The sequence below is a fragment of the Arvicola amphibius genome, chromosome 6, assembly GCF_903992535.2.
Source record: "Arvicola amphibius chromosome 6, mArvAmp1.2, whole genome shotgun sequence".
NCBI classification, from domain to species: Eukaryota; Metazoa; Chordata; class Mammalia; order Rodentia; family Cricetidae; genus Arvicola; species Arvicola amphibius.
The window spans coordinates 138508802-138523231 of NC_052052.2; the positions used below are offsets into that span (position 1 = coordinate 138508802).

The 14430-nt window shown below is 50.1% G+C and overlaps 1 protein-coding gene across 3 annotated transcripts in view; it reads right to left on the reverse strand.

The window, feature by feature from the left end:
* Nucleotides 1-14110, reverse strand: part of Tfap2a (transcription factor AP-2 alpha) — a 20911-nt gene extending 6801 nt beyond the window's left edge. Inside the window, exons 1-3 of one of the 3 annotated variants that reach the window (XM_038334482.1) lie at nucleotides 14078-14110; nucleotides 4700-5134; nucleotides 1565-1616 (exon numbers count right to left, since the gene is read on the reverse strand). In XM_038334482.1, coding sequence (XP_038190410.1) covers nucleotides 1565-1616; nucleotides 4700-5134; nucleotides 14078-14110 — 520 coding nt within the window. Of the gene's footprint in view, nucleotides 1-1564; nucleotides 1617-4699; nucleotides 5135-6382; nucleotides 6410-9796; nucleotides 9848-14077 lie in introns of those variants that run through there. The other 2 variants (XM_038334481.1, XM_038334484.1) reach the window with 2 other exon arrangements.
* Between the last annotated feature and the right edge of the window lie 320 nt (nucleotides 14111-14430).

The window sequence follows — 14430 nt, forward strand, 5'->3', positions numbered from 1 at the left end:
GTGCGGAAAGAAATTGCCGTTAAAACCAGCGGATAGTTTCGATGGCTGCAGCAGCCAGTAAATGAACATTCCATTTAACTGACTGGCAAGTGGCGGATTCTGTTGTCACACACAACACGAACGTCTTTTCATCGATAGACCCTTATGTGCCATTTTGAAAGACACTCGGGTTTTGGAGACCATTCCAAGCCCAGTTTTGAACAGGACTCAAGAATAGGCCTACAGTTGAACACTAGGAATGCATCCTTTTGTTGAGCAAATACTAAATGAACCCTGTCTGCCTAAGTCCCTTCAAAGGGATGGGGGGTAGGATATACAATCAGTTAAAACCATAAGCTCTTCATTGTTGGACCTACCATTGTTAGAAAACAAATTCAAGCAAATTTCTTAACAACAATATAATTCAGATGCATCGGAAACCATTTAAGTACAATGCATTTGAGTCTTAAAATTCCACATGGAGACATATAATAAACACACAGTCTCATCACAACGCTTCTCATGGTTTTTTGTTATTGTTGTTGTTTGTTTTGTTTTGTTAATGGGGATATTCTAGTCCTTTGGGGAGGTGAGGGGCTCTAGGTTTTGGATAGATCACTTGTGACATTAATAGCTCTGGGGAGGCTAATAGAGACAATAGGAGTTAAACGAACTCTTGAGAGATTACTAATAAAAGAGCCAATTATCATGTCGACTTGGAAAGAGCACCTCTTAAGATTTATCCCTTGCACATCTAATTTGACATGACAAAGACTTTACAGATGCAAAAATGAAACTTTAAACTAGCTAACAATATACTGATTAGGGTTAGAAATGAGAACATTTTCTCTACCATCGTCCTCTGGTGGTGCCTAGAACCCTGAAATTATTTCCCCCATAACAACAAAAAAATACTGCTACTGCATTTAATGCAAGAAACTTTATTTCTACCCACTAAGCACAATGCAGATGATAAATTCATTCAAACCATGTAACACATTTTTAACAATTTCTTTTCTAAATACGTAGGTCAATAGTGGTATCTTTGAAATGCTACTTTTGACCAAAAGCTAAATTTTTGTTAACCTAATTCTCCAAGTTTTAAAGCCCTGAGAGTCCATCAAGAGACTAGAAACAAAATCAGAAAGCATGCAAGTTTACTTCCCCCAACAGAGTGCTTTTTTATCTGTCTTTTCATTAATATTAAATTATTTCTATTATTTCAGCTTGATACACTTTTTAACCCTCATGGCCTTTAACTCCACACAATGAATTAACTATGAAACCATTTCCAAATTGAAATGCCACTTCCAAATCAGGTCAACTATTGCACATTTCATTTTGTCCAAATACGATTAAACTAAATTCAGCGCTGAAATCATGATCTGAACAAAGCTAGCCTGTTGCCATTACCAAGATCCCGAAAGCCGGTTCTTTAAGCACTGTTCTTCTATGCCTATCTATTTGCTAATTCTGAGCCTTTAGGAAATCCTATTTGAAAAAAAATAAATACAGCCCGGCAAGTTCTTTTAAATAGCACTCTGCCTGTAAGGACATGCTTGGAATGCAGAAGGAAATGGCTTACCTTTCTTAATTACAGTTTGATCTGCGATGTTAATACCCGGGTCTTCTACATGCTGCAACAAAAGGATACACATGAATGTAAGTGTATAATCAAAACAAAAGGAAATGAATATTCCCTGGAAGGTGGGGGAGGGGAGGTAGAGAATGGGAGTGCCCCCCATAATGACATTTATATATAAACATCTCATCTTGGCTTACTGAATTTAGAGATTTAAAACTCGAGAGGTTTCACTGTATGCTCACAGGCCCATTTCTCCCTCCCTCCCTCCCAACCCCGCAGATAATCCACGTTGAAGAGAATGGGGAAGGGGAATAAAACTTTCTTTGAAAATTAAATGAAGTTTGGGAGTTCCTAATCTTTCTCACAGGCATCTCAACCTTTAGAAATGCACCTAGCTTTAGCAGCTCTAAGCAGCTCAGGAACCTCGGGGATCCCAGTGTCCAGGCAGCCAAGGCCAAGGAAACACAATAGAAGAAATGACAGGGGCGGGAGCAAGAGCAGATTGTTGGAAACCCTGCAGGTAACACAACAAAGCACCAACACACACACACACACACACACACACACACACACACACACACACCTTCACTCAAGGAAAACTAGAAATAATTTTTTTTTTTCAAAAAAGCTGCTGCCTACAGTAAATCTGGCAGGAATGTGGAACTATGGAACTATCAGGGACAAAAACCCTCTGAGGCTGCCCTTCCCGTTGTCCAGCAGCAGTGCGGGGCGCCCCCCTTCTCTGTCTCTCATCTCTCTCTCTTTTTACAGATGGATGGGTATACGTGTGCATGTGTGTGTGCTAGAATCAAAACGTGATTAGAAAGTAAAATGAAATCATGTTTTCTAATGCAGAAACTGACAGGCAATATAATGTCTGGCTGTGTTTACAAATTAGCACCAGGGTTGCTGAGAGAGACGATTTCGCAATCCTTACCAAACACAGGCATTGCCATTTAAAAAACTATTACTTCCTTCTCTAGTTTTTGTCCAACAATAATACTGATTCGAACATTTTCCATTCTGTCTTGGATTTATGCTCCTGTTAATTGTGCCTGATCGCAATGATTCCGGGTGGATGGTACTAAGTTGCTTTATTACAGGTTTTATTATACTCAATGCTCTCATTTGTAACTTGCCTAAAGTGCTTCTGGATTTAAGTATAATTAAATTGAGAAATGTTCAGAAATGACTACTGCTGCAGTTCTTGTGTTTTAACTATATGGGGAAATATGATCCCTTTATGCATGTACCCTAAACCCATAAAGTAAATGTAGTGTGGCATAATACTTTTATTTCTGTTATTTCTAGCTAGACCTTGTCCAAACAGGGAAGACTGTTAAGTTTAAAACCCCACTGAGATATTAATGATTAAATAATTTTCACCATTGACTTGATTTTCTTAAATATTTAGCAGTCATTCTTATTAAAAGTTAACTGTGGCAGCAAAGAGAAAATTGAAAACAACCCTTTTCCTGACCCAAATTCCTTTGAAAGATCTCTTCTTTTTTTTCCTTGAAAGGTGGGGGAGGGTGGGAAGAACAGCAACTGAGTTTCTTGTTTTTATATGATCATTTGGTTAATTTCTCCTACTGACCAATTTCATCACCAAGAGTGACCACACAGCTATGAAGAATCCCCACCGACCACAGGATATTTTTGCAGAAGTAAACCTATTTCCAATACACAGGCTTAAGATACTATTTTGCTATTGGAGTGTTCCCAGAAAGCAGGCAAAGAATTCAGAGACTCTATGAGAACGAAAATTAAAGTCATCATAACTTCTAGTTTTGTTCAAAATTAATTTTATGAACTATTGCCTCAGATTCACTAAGCATCATTTTCTAAAAACATATAAATATGAACACACACACACAACACACACACAACACACACACAGCTCACTAAGCCTTGCATTGGATCAAGTGCCTGCTTTCCTGTTCCATGCAAGGCTGTTAAGCATAACTAACAAATTTCAGTGATTAACTGGGCTAAATGAGAGAGGTAATAAATTTTCTATTTTCCTGTAGAACTTCAAGAACGTTTTAAATCTGCCAGGCAATCAGGTAAGTTCATGTGGCCGTTTTCCTTACAATCTAATTCAGCAATCATTAAACTGTCAACAGACATACCGCTGCTATATTTGATGCAGTAATTTGAAATAGCATTTAACCAAAAATCACATCCAGATACATTTCCTTTCCAAAGAAAAGTACCTTTAACAGAAGCCTTTACAGCGATATATATATTCTAATTCCATTTCAGGAAGATTGTGAGAAAACCATAAATTTATAGAGCTGAAGTTGAGATACTGGTTGCAATTTAATTTTAAAAAGTATTTTCAAATTATCAATAGCCTGAGTTACATTGTAAACAGTATATGTGCTGAGGCCGTCCTTATTTAGAAATCATTTTAAACCACATTTATTGATAAACTGAATTAGAACTCAACGCAGCGCCCAATAGTCTCCCAACATTTAATTGAATATGCAGTGTAGCAGATTCTGATAGGCGTTGGGAACCTAGCTAATGATTTATGAGGTCACCACTTAGCACCCCCAGGAAGAGAAGAAAGCTGCATTTTAAGGTCCCTGTGCTTGGATTTGCTACTTGCTTCCCTTTGATCAGGATAGGGGAGGCATAACTTCTGGGTTTCACTGATGCTTATAAAACCCGGTTCAAGGACCTTTTTCCTGAGTCTCTCACACTCACTTTCTTTTACTTTGTGAGCGCCTTTGAGCAGCAGCTCTCTGGGCTAAATTTAACCTCTTTCCTAGAACAGCGAGAAATCCCCACGACACATTCAGCAATGGAATTAAATCCTCCCCCACAATCTACACAATTTATTGTCACGGAGAGGAGACGCTACAATGAAGGGTGACAATCGCCTGATCTATTTCTGTGTTGGCTCGATGTGGTGACCCAGGCATTGTTGTGCGAGCCCCAGGACACATTGTTCTCAATTACTTTTTCATTTTTAAATCCAGTGGTTTAAGTGAGTATCACTTCCAGTCCCAATTATTATTATTGATGAAAACCAAGGCCCCCGCAGGCCTGGGCTCCACGAAGCTTCCGGGAGGGCAGGTGAGCCTAGGGCTGCGTTCCCTCCCCGCGGCCCGCAGCACCGCCTCTTACCGGGACGTCCTCGATGGCGTGAGGTAAGGAGTGGATCGGGAGGTCCCCGAGCCCGGAACCGAGCCCGTGTGGGCCGTGCAGGAGGTCCTCGTGCCGCCGGTAGTCCCTGCGAGGGTCCAGGCCCGACAGCTGGTGGGGTAACCCCCGGTGCGTGTGCAAGAGCCCAGACTCCTGGCTCTGCCTCTGGCCGGGCCAGCCCGGGTGCTGCGGCTGTGGCTGGGCGTGCAGGGGGTTCAGGCTGTAGGGGTCGTTGACGTGGGAGTAAGGATCTTGCGACTGAGGGTAGATGGGCTGGTAGGGCGGGGGGAAGTAGGGAGGCTGGAAGTCGGCATTGGGGGTATGGGACAGCGGCGGGGCGCTGGTGTAGGGAGATTGACCTACAGTGCCCAGCTGGGGCAACCGTGCAGTCCCGTTGCTGGTGCCGTCGTGACGGTCCTGGAAGAAAGCAAGACGAAAGGGAAAGAATAAGAAATGAGCGCAGAGTTAGCTGCCCCCACTAAATCCATTCCCCAAGCCGGTGTGGGGAAATCACCCATTCCCCTCCGCAGGACGCTGGGGTGGGGGTGTCTTAGCTACATTTGTTCACATTGGAAAATACCCAAGAAGTGGAGCAGGCCTTTCCAAAACACGCAAAGAAATCAGAATATGTAAATCTAGGGGTACAGCAGACTCTCCCAGACATTCTTCTCCAAGGAGGAAAGGAGATGCAAAAAGGATGTCCTGTACTACAGCCCTTAATACCTGCAGTACCAAACCTCCCTTAAGCAAAATTCAAACAGCCACTAAATATTAAACAGCAGAAGCGGCCTTTGCTTTTCCCGGATCTGAACCTGTCTGGCACTGCGTTATTGTTTACTCCTCCTTTAATCTGGAGGGGGAAAATCAGAAACCTTCAAAGACTATTACCATTTCACGACTATTTAAATAGAAACATGTTTCGCACAGGGGCCTTAAGAAAGCACACGTTTAAATTACCAGCTTAAAGGCTTTAACTGCATGGTTGAAGTGGGGCGGGCGGGGGGGGGGGGTCCTGTCTTTTCCGCTTCCTCTGTTAGGAGGATTTTACACGGCAGGGTCGTTTTATGATATGAATGGAGAGTAAGGGACGCCGAACCAGGGTTTAAAATAGAAAGATCTGCCTTACCGGGTTCTTTTAAATGAAAGAGGAGCACCCCAGGGCGGAGGCCCCCGCCCCTTCCACCCCAGCCCCAAAGGGCAAAAGAAACCCCTCACTTTACGTTCAAATCAAGCCAAGAGTGGGTTCCCGAGACCCGGAACCCTCCAAGGTTCAGCCTCAAGGCCCCGGGCTAGGGGACGCACCGGGGCGTCTTTCACTCCCCTACAGACGGATTAAGCATCAGATGTGGAGAGCGGCTCTGGAACAAGCGAAGACACAAGGAAATAAAGAGGAACCAGGCGAGAAACTGGCCCAGAGAAAGAGCTGCGGGGTAGGTTTGCGTGAGCCGAGAGGTCCAGCAGGGACAGGGTAGTGACGACGCGTTGGATTTGGGGATGAAAAGAGCCAGAGTAAGGAGGAAAGGGGGATAGGAATGCAAATGGAAAGAGTTGTCCACAAGGAGCCCGGGCCGAGAAGCCCTGGATCTCGGGCAGTATCTCGGCTGCGGGTTTCGGGAACAGAATTCCTAAGGAAACAGGGATGGGTGGGGGTGGGGTGGGACTCACCATAGCTGAAAAACTGTGAACTAACATCTGCGAAGAGTCTGGGGTAAGCAGTCAGGGTGGAAAAAAAAAAAACAAAACCAAAAACAAAACAAAAATGCCAAAAACCACTACGCCTGGAGCACCCGGCGGCCCGGCGGCCCGAGAGAGCCCCACACAAAAGACTCCGAGAGCCCCGCGCCACCCAGGACTCCAGTCACCGCGCGGACGCTCCCGCGAGCGCCGGAGCTCCGCTCGGATCCATCCGAACTTGTACCACCGAGTCGCGCGGCGCCTTCAGCTGGTCAAACCCACGATCCTGCCGCGATCGGTTAAGATTCAAAGTTCTTTAAGAAAAAAACAAAAACACCAACCAAACAAAAAATGCAAAAAAAGAGAGAAAAGTGTGGTGTGTGTGTGTGTGTGTGCGTGCGTGTGTGAAGTGTGTGTGTCTGTGAGTGTTCCTTAATCCGTGTCTCCCCCTCTTTTCTTAGCGGCGGCTTCAGTTCAGCTTCTAATAACCGCGCTGGGCAGCGTTCCTGGAGCCTCCTAATAGCAGATATTCATGACTATTAATATTACACGAATACTTAATAAGGGAAGAATGCCTGGAAATCGAGCGTGAAGCGGAGAGGCAACTCGCGCCGGAGCCGGCTCTCAATGCAGTCATTGACGGGAGTCTCAGTGTAGCAAATCGGAGGTGGGGAGAGGGAGCGCGAGAGACAAAAAGCGGGCGACGAAGGGAGCGGGCGAGCGTGCGGGGGGCCGCGGCGCGGCGTCTGGCGAATCACAGCGAAGGGGCAACATTTTAAAAGGTTGCAGGGCCTGCAAAAGTGAAAGAGAAAGAAGGCGAGAGAGGGAGGCCGAGGGGCGAGAGCGCGAAGAGGGAGGATGTGTCTGCGTGCGTGCGCGAGAAAGAAAGTGTGGGCGACGAGAGAAGAGAGGAGAGGAGAGAGGGAGGGAGGAAGGAGGGAGCTCCGGGGAGGAGGGAGGGAGGGCAGGAGGGAGGGAGGGGGGAGGAGGGGGCCGAGCCGGAGCTGCGGAGGGGGAGCCCGCGGGGGAGGGGGAGGGGAGAGGAAGCGAGGGAGGACAATCGGACCTAAAAGGCTGGGGCAGACCTCGGGATGGAGCGGGGGTCGCGCGCCGCGGGCTGGAGCTCCGGGGACCCGCGCGCGGCTGCCCACCGGGTTCTGCGTCTGGGAGGTGCTTCCCGCCGCTCTCCGGCCGCGGGATTCTCTGCTGCGCGGCGGGGCCTGGGACTCGGGACTCGGCTGCCCGCTGACACGCTGCTCCTCCATGACCAGGCGTCCCGCCGGAGACCGGTCCGCCCGCTTCGCCAACCCTTGTCTTCCGCCCAGTCGTGAGCTGCCTTCCCTAGGACCTCGGGGCCGTGAGCTCCTCGCCTGCGACTGTTCTGATCTCGCCTGGTCCCTGGACCGGGTTCCGGGAGCGGGAGCCCGGACGCAGCCCCGGGCGCGCACAGACGCGAAGCGGCCCAGCCTAGGCGCCTCTGGCAAGGGCTCGCGGCTCCCGGCACAAACCCGTCGGACTGGCTGGGCCACTCCCGCCGACACCCCCTAGATGACAGGGCTAGCTCTCCCCGCGCGTCGCCGCTGCCAGTCTGCCCGCCCGGTTGTCGGAACAAGCGGCACCTCGCCTCTTGCGTGTCCCTGCAGAGCCTCAGCCAAATCAGACAACTCCAAGCCCGCTCGAAAACCCGAAATCCCTGCTCTAGCGCTAGCTAACCCGCCGCCACCAAAGTTGTTCAAATTGCCCAGACTTTTTTTTTCTCCTTTCCTACTCCATTCTCATCACCCACCCACTCTCACCCACCTCCAGAGTCTCTCTGGGGGTTCAAATTCATCTCACCCCAACCCCTCGAGACCCCTTGGGTGTGTGGAACCACGCGAGGGCTATCAATCCTCCCACTCAGGACCCCGGCAACCAGAACTGAGTTTTAGGCTCCGAGAAAGTAAAATAATCTCCAGGCTGGAGAAGGAACTCAGAACCCTAAGAAACGAACTGTTCTAAGAGAGAATCAGTGGTGCCTAGGCCTGTCGGCAAAAGGCACCCTTAGCCTCTAAAACAAAGTGTCTGGTCCTACATGGGCTCCCCGCGCCCTTCCTGGCCCGCCAAAGTAGCTCCCAGAGTTGCGCAGATCCTGATGGGATGCCACCTGGTGTCCCATCCACCTGGTTGGGGATGGGAAGGGGTAAAGGGAGTGCCAGAAAGGAGAAAGACATATGATAATATAAAAAAGGGAAAAGGGAGGGAGTGGGTGACACTTCCTTCACACAAACCCAGTTCCTGATTTCAAGACAGAATCCTTGCCTCTGTGCCCGCGCACAGCGCTTCTGCCGGAATCCCCAGCTCAAAATGCCAAAGGGAAAAGAAATAAAGCAAAAGAAGAACAGCAAATGTCAAGACTGCTACTATTTATTTGGATAATCACGGGTCTCCCACCCCTCCACTGCACCGTGCGCTCATCAACTCCTTTCAATTGGGGTTTGTAAAACCAAGGTCGAGGCCCGGATGGATCCCTGCAAGCGGAAGGTTCTTTTTCCATGCCTCCCTGGCTGTTTCAAAAGTCATGCTCTGGGGCCCTGAGTTTTAAAATGTATCCCCAAGGGGAGTGCTCTGTGGTCCCAGCGGACTCTCGGAAACCGGAGGTGATCCACAGTCACGCCAGGATTCTCAGGGTCCCGCAGCTAAGCGCCCGCAGGCACAAGTTTCCCCCCTGACACAGAGAGGCCGGTAGTGCATCTGCACCCAGCCACCACCATTGGGGTGTGTCCACCCTATAGTTCGGCGGGAGAAACTGCTTAAAACTTTAAGGAACATAGGAGCTAAGGAGTGAGCCCAGAGGCTGACTTGAGGGCTCCCAAGTCGAACTCGCTTACAGGGAGGTGCGGCCCAGGTCAGAGCGAAGTGTGTGGACCCTTCTCCAAATGCAAGAAAGGAACCTCCTTAGAAAGAAAAGAATGAATGAAAGAAAAGGGAATATTAATCTCAGAGAGTAGGTGAAAAGGGGGAACATTTTCTTTTTTCTCCCTGCTACTGTGGGTGCCCCCAGAGTCTTGCTCAAGAGACACCGGAGTGCACAGGCACGTGCCTAGTTGCCAGCAATTGTTTTAAAAAAAAATCCACAAGCTTGTCTCTTAGTTCCACTCTCAGGCAAACCCAAAAGTAAGCAGAAAAAAAAGGGGTGGAAAGTGGGACGTGAGCTTCAAAGGACAAAAGTGAAAGAAGCAAGAACCATGTTCACCCTCTCCGGCTTCTCCCCCGTGCTCTTCGGGCGAATTCGAGGGGCGGGCGCAGCGCTGGTGAAAGTTTGTTCCACCCGCATTTCGCAGCTAGCTGCATGGAGAGGAGGAAGAGAGGGAGGGTCGATCTCCAAGCCAGTGGCCGCAAGGATGACTGAGCCGGCGCCGCGCTTACCTCACAGTCTTCGTACTTGATATTATCCGTCAGTTTCCAAAGCATTTTCATGGATCGGCGTGATCGGATTTGCCCCTCTGCGCCTCGCACCCCAGCGGAGCTACTCTCTAGGTTAGCGCAAAGTGCGGGCTGCGGGCGGTGAGCACAAGAGGAGGAGGAGGAGAGGAGGGCGAGGAGGAGGAGAAGGGTAGGAAGGAGGAGGAGGGAGAGGAGGAGGAGGGCCAGGAGGAGAAGGGCGAGGAGGGAGGAGGAGAAAAGGGTTAGAGAGCTCCCGTGTGCGCTCGGAGATCTCCCTCTAATGGTAGAAACTTTTCCCTTTTCCTGCTCTTCACCAACAGCCTAATCGCCTCATTAGCATATCAACAATAGTCCAATTGCTCGCGCCAAGACCACGATCTGCCGCCGGCCGCTCTGACCCAGGTATAAAGGCCTCTTCAAGCCGCGAACTTGCTCCCAGAGCACACGCCCGCACGCCTGCCTGCTAGCCCAACAGCTCTGCCCAAAGCTCCACCACCCTCCCTTGCTCCAGAGGCCCCTACCCCGGCCCAATTTCATCCCTTTTCCCTTCGCCTGTCTTCGGATCCTGCCAGCCAAAGATGCCTTGGATAAAGCTTTGTAGTACGCAGGGTACCAGCGGCGGCGCCCAGAGACCAACTTTTAGTACCCCCTACCCCTGCTGCTACAGCCGCCACTATCCGATCTGCTTTTCGTCCCCGTCCGATTTTATTAGAAACCATTATCCCTTTCGCAATGAATCGTAACCACCAAACCAGGACCAGCAAAGTCACTCCAGGATTTTTGCCCAACTGGAGATCGCCTCCGCTTGTGGCTGTTACCCCCTCAGGCTGCAGCGCCCTGGGAGTTTTATTAGCCTTGCGCTTTCCCCCAGGTTGGAGATTCTGCCAACCGGCTCCGGTGGCTCGGTTGGGGTTTGCGATCTCCTAATTGCTACGTGTAAAATAAAAGTTGTACCCTGAAGAGGTTACTCGACAGCTACGGGGGTTGAATGATTGTGCTCCCGTTCGAGTGAAGCTGGAGCGAACTGACAATTCATCGGGGTGTTTGGGCAGCAAGGTTTCCCAGGTGATGCGTGGGCAAGAACCTAATTCGGATGGCGGTGCACAGCCGCTTCTGGGGGGAGCCGAAAGGCAGACCCATTAGCTTCTGAGAGTCTCCGTGCCGTGTCATACGTGCATCAAAATAAATCATTGGGAACCAACTCTTCCGGTGCTAATCGGCTCTAGTTTTCCCAAGATTCTCCTTTTTAATTAAAGAAGGACGCGATCCTTCATGATTTGATGTTACTAACGCCGGCACGTTGGCGGCGCAATGGCCGGCTGTTGAAGAACCCGAAGGAGACACCCCCTTGGCCAAGTTGACCACTCCCCACTCTCCAGTTCCACTCAGGGGCTTATTGGCTCCACCGGGGGATCATTCCTCCCTTTTAGTAATTATTTTAAAACTAAGAAAGAAACCCTTAAAGTCTTTAATGTAATAGTTTGATACACAGGCATTTCTCTGGCTGAGTTTCCCCACTAGCACTCTAAAAAGTATTTTCGTCTGTCTTTCTCCTCTTAATTGTGGAGAACTGCTCAGCAGCGGCAGATCTTATCAGAGACTTCTGATTCACCTGGTTCTTTTCTCTTTGTTGCTTTTTTTTTCTTTTTGTTTTTTTTCCCCCAGAAAATCTCTAGGCCTCCCTTATTATTTCTATAGTGAATCCATCGTGGGAGTGAAAACTTCGTCGAATCAAGCCTTCAGTAACAGGTGGAAGAAAGGCAAGAGAGGGAAGAAGACCACCCGAAGCTGAAGGGAAGCAATTCTTCCTTCTTGAGATCCTACCTTGCTACACCTTCCCCCCAAAAATGCCAGAGACAAGGCCAGAGGTGACAAGGGAATTCAAATGACTGGTTCCTCCCTAGAAATGACTTCTCACAGTTAAGCAGTTATTTAACTGATGGGTCTAGAAGCTTGGAACCCCACTCCGTCCAGAAAATGGTCAACATTCCAAGCCAGACCCCGCAAGGTTTTCCCCAAGGCCTGTTGAGCAGCAAAGTGGCTTGAAACCTGGAGTTCAACCTCTGGGAGGAGTCAGTACCTCCACTTTCCCAGAGGCTGCGACAGCATGGTGCCCTGTGACCTGTAGGCCCGCTCCTAGGCCTTCGAGCCTGGGTTTTTACATCCTGCGAACTAGGACTTGCCAGGGTGCTTGAGGGAACTCTTAAGTTTCGCTTTCTTTTCCTTCCGTTGTGACCTACAGGGATAGGCGCTTCAGTGTTTATGTAGTCTCCTATCGAACCCTCATCCCTCCCCTTTTCCTCGCCGCTCAGTGCCCCGCAGATTTCTGGCTCTAAACCAGCTAAGGGCTACTAAACTGTTGTTGTATTCCCGCCAGGGGCACCATTGACGTGCAGATTGGGGCCTGGCAGCTCAGTGCCGCCGCCCGCCCGCAGCGTGGGCGCTGATGAAAGAAAGGCTGGGGAGAGCAGTCGGATAGCCCCTGAGCCAGGCGAAGCTCACGCTTGCACGAGCTTCATTACTACAATTCATCTCATTGCAGTCAGTGCCGCATCAGGGCAGGGGCCCTGGTTCCCTGGGACAAAAACGCTAAGCCTGGAGTTAGGGCTGAGGATGTAGGCCTGACCTGAGAAAATGAACTCTATCTCGAGACAGTGACACCAAGGATGATCGTCAACATCCTCCATCGAGTCGTGGGGGCGGGGTATGCTCGAGTGACCAAGCCTGATGGATGTAGTCCCGTGGGACTCAAAGCCACCAGCTCCAGCCTCTTGTCAAACTGTAAGGCTCTCTCAGCAGCAGGCCTTGGACTCCACCATTCCTGAGGCCTGGCCCCAGTCTCAGCCGACCCTGGGTGATGGGCACCTTGCCACGCCTTGCAGAGGTCTTCAGAATTTACTGAAAACTGTCCCAAGCTTCAGCAACCAGAAGGAGAGTTAAGCCCACACCGTGTGGGGAGAGCAGAGAGTGGCGCTTTAGCATTTTGGCTTGGAGTGGGACTCCCATCCTTAAAAAGTCAACCTAAGTTTGTGGAAGGAGTATTATTTAGTAGTTTGGACTAGGGAGGGAGCATAAAAACATCCACTTGACAAATAAAAGTAAGAAATATAAAAAAAAAACACAAAGCTTCCTTTCTCCAACTCTTGGAAATATAATGAAGATGACACCTCTCAGAACTTTAGGGCGAACTCTCAGGCAAAAAGAGAGAGGGAGAAAAAAAAAGCAAGCCAAACTCCAGGACCTTGCCCTGGGAGGAGCAAAGTTTTCAGCTCTGGCTTTTCTTTGGGAAGGTCGAAGCCTTTGGTTCAAATTGCCCCTTAAGCTTGTGGCTTACAGGATCTCTTCGCTCTAACCAGGCCTTTGTTGGCTGGGGCAAAAACAAGGCCCCGCGGTTCCTATTATGAAATCCCCGACCAGAGAGAGGTGGCGTGCTACTTCAACCTGGCTGGAGCCTCCCTTGTTTCCCTGAAAGGAGAATGTGTGGAAACACGTTCCCGGGGCAGGCGCCGGGGTCTGTGGCTCAGGAAAGGCCAGTAAAAAGAGCCTATCTGCCTTGGGGTGTCCTCGGCCAGGCAGGGTTACCTTTAACAGGCTCTAGTGCTGAAAATTGCAGTCTTTATTCACCACCCACAATTCTCTTGTCCAAGAACCAAAAACCCATCCTAGGAAGTCGAATGAGCGAATCGTTAAACTTTGGGCAAACTTTAAAAAAGTGTCTCTCAAGAAAATGTCACCGGGCTCTATTCAGTCTTCCGGAACCCCTTTTACCCACCCCCAGAAGTCCCCCAAATGCATGGATATCAACCGGACAGGTGCACCAGAACCCCACCCGGTCTCGCAGCCCTGGGGTCTAAGGGCGAGGCAGGCACAGCCACGGGGAACCCACACCTCCAGGCCTGCGTCCCTCCCCACTTCTTAATTAGTCATGCACCAAAGTTTCTGTTGGGGTGAGGGTGGGAAAATGGTTGGAGATCAAGCCACAAGTGACCCCAGGGGCCACCTGGCCACCTGTGGAACGTGCGCTGGACTTTTCCCGGACTCCGGCCCGGAGGGCGGCACGCTTGTCCCCCAGCGTTGAGGCTGTCGCCTGCGCAGGTTTATCCAGTCTTCTGTCTCCTGGGAGCACTCTTGGGCGCTGCCAGGCGTGCCTCACCAAGGACTCCCCTGCCCAGGGCCACGGCGCTTCTCCGCCTCCCCACTCCCGGCCCCCTCCTCCGCTCCACCCCCGCCCACCTCGGCCCTAGCCAAGGCAAACCCCCGTACCTGCCAGTCCCCCATTTTGGCAAGTATGGACATCGCGTCTCGGCACTCCAGGCGACGGATCCCCGCCGGGCATGGGCTGGAGGGCTCTGCCTGGCCCGCTCCCTGGAATCGCTTAGGCAAATCCTCCTTTTTTTACCTGCTCACCAACATCTCACCTGGTCATAAAGAGCTGGGTTGCTACCTGCCGACGCATGCGCGCTGGCCTAGGAATTTACTCTGCCAGCCCTAGTCCCAGCACCTCTCAGAGCTGACCTGGGAAGTGATGGATTTATAGCCACGGCAATCTCACCATCAGCTCCAGCTTTTCCCAACAGCCCTAACCCGCTTTCCCGGTCAGTCCCTGGCCAGTGAAC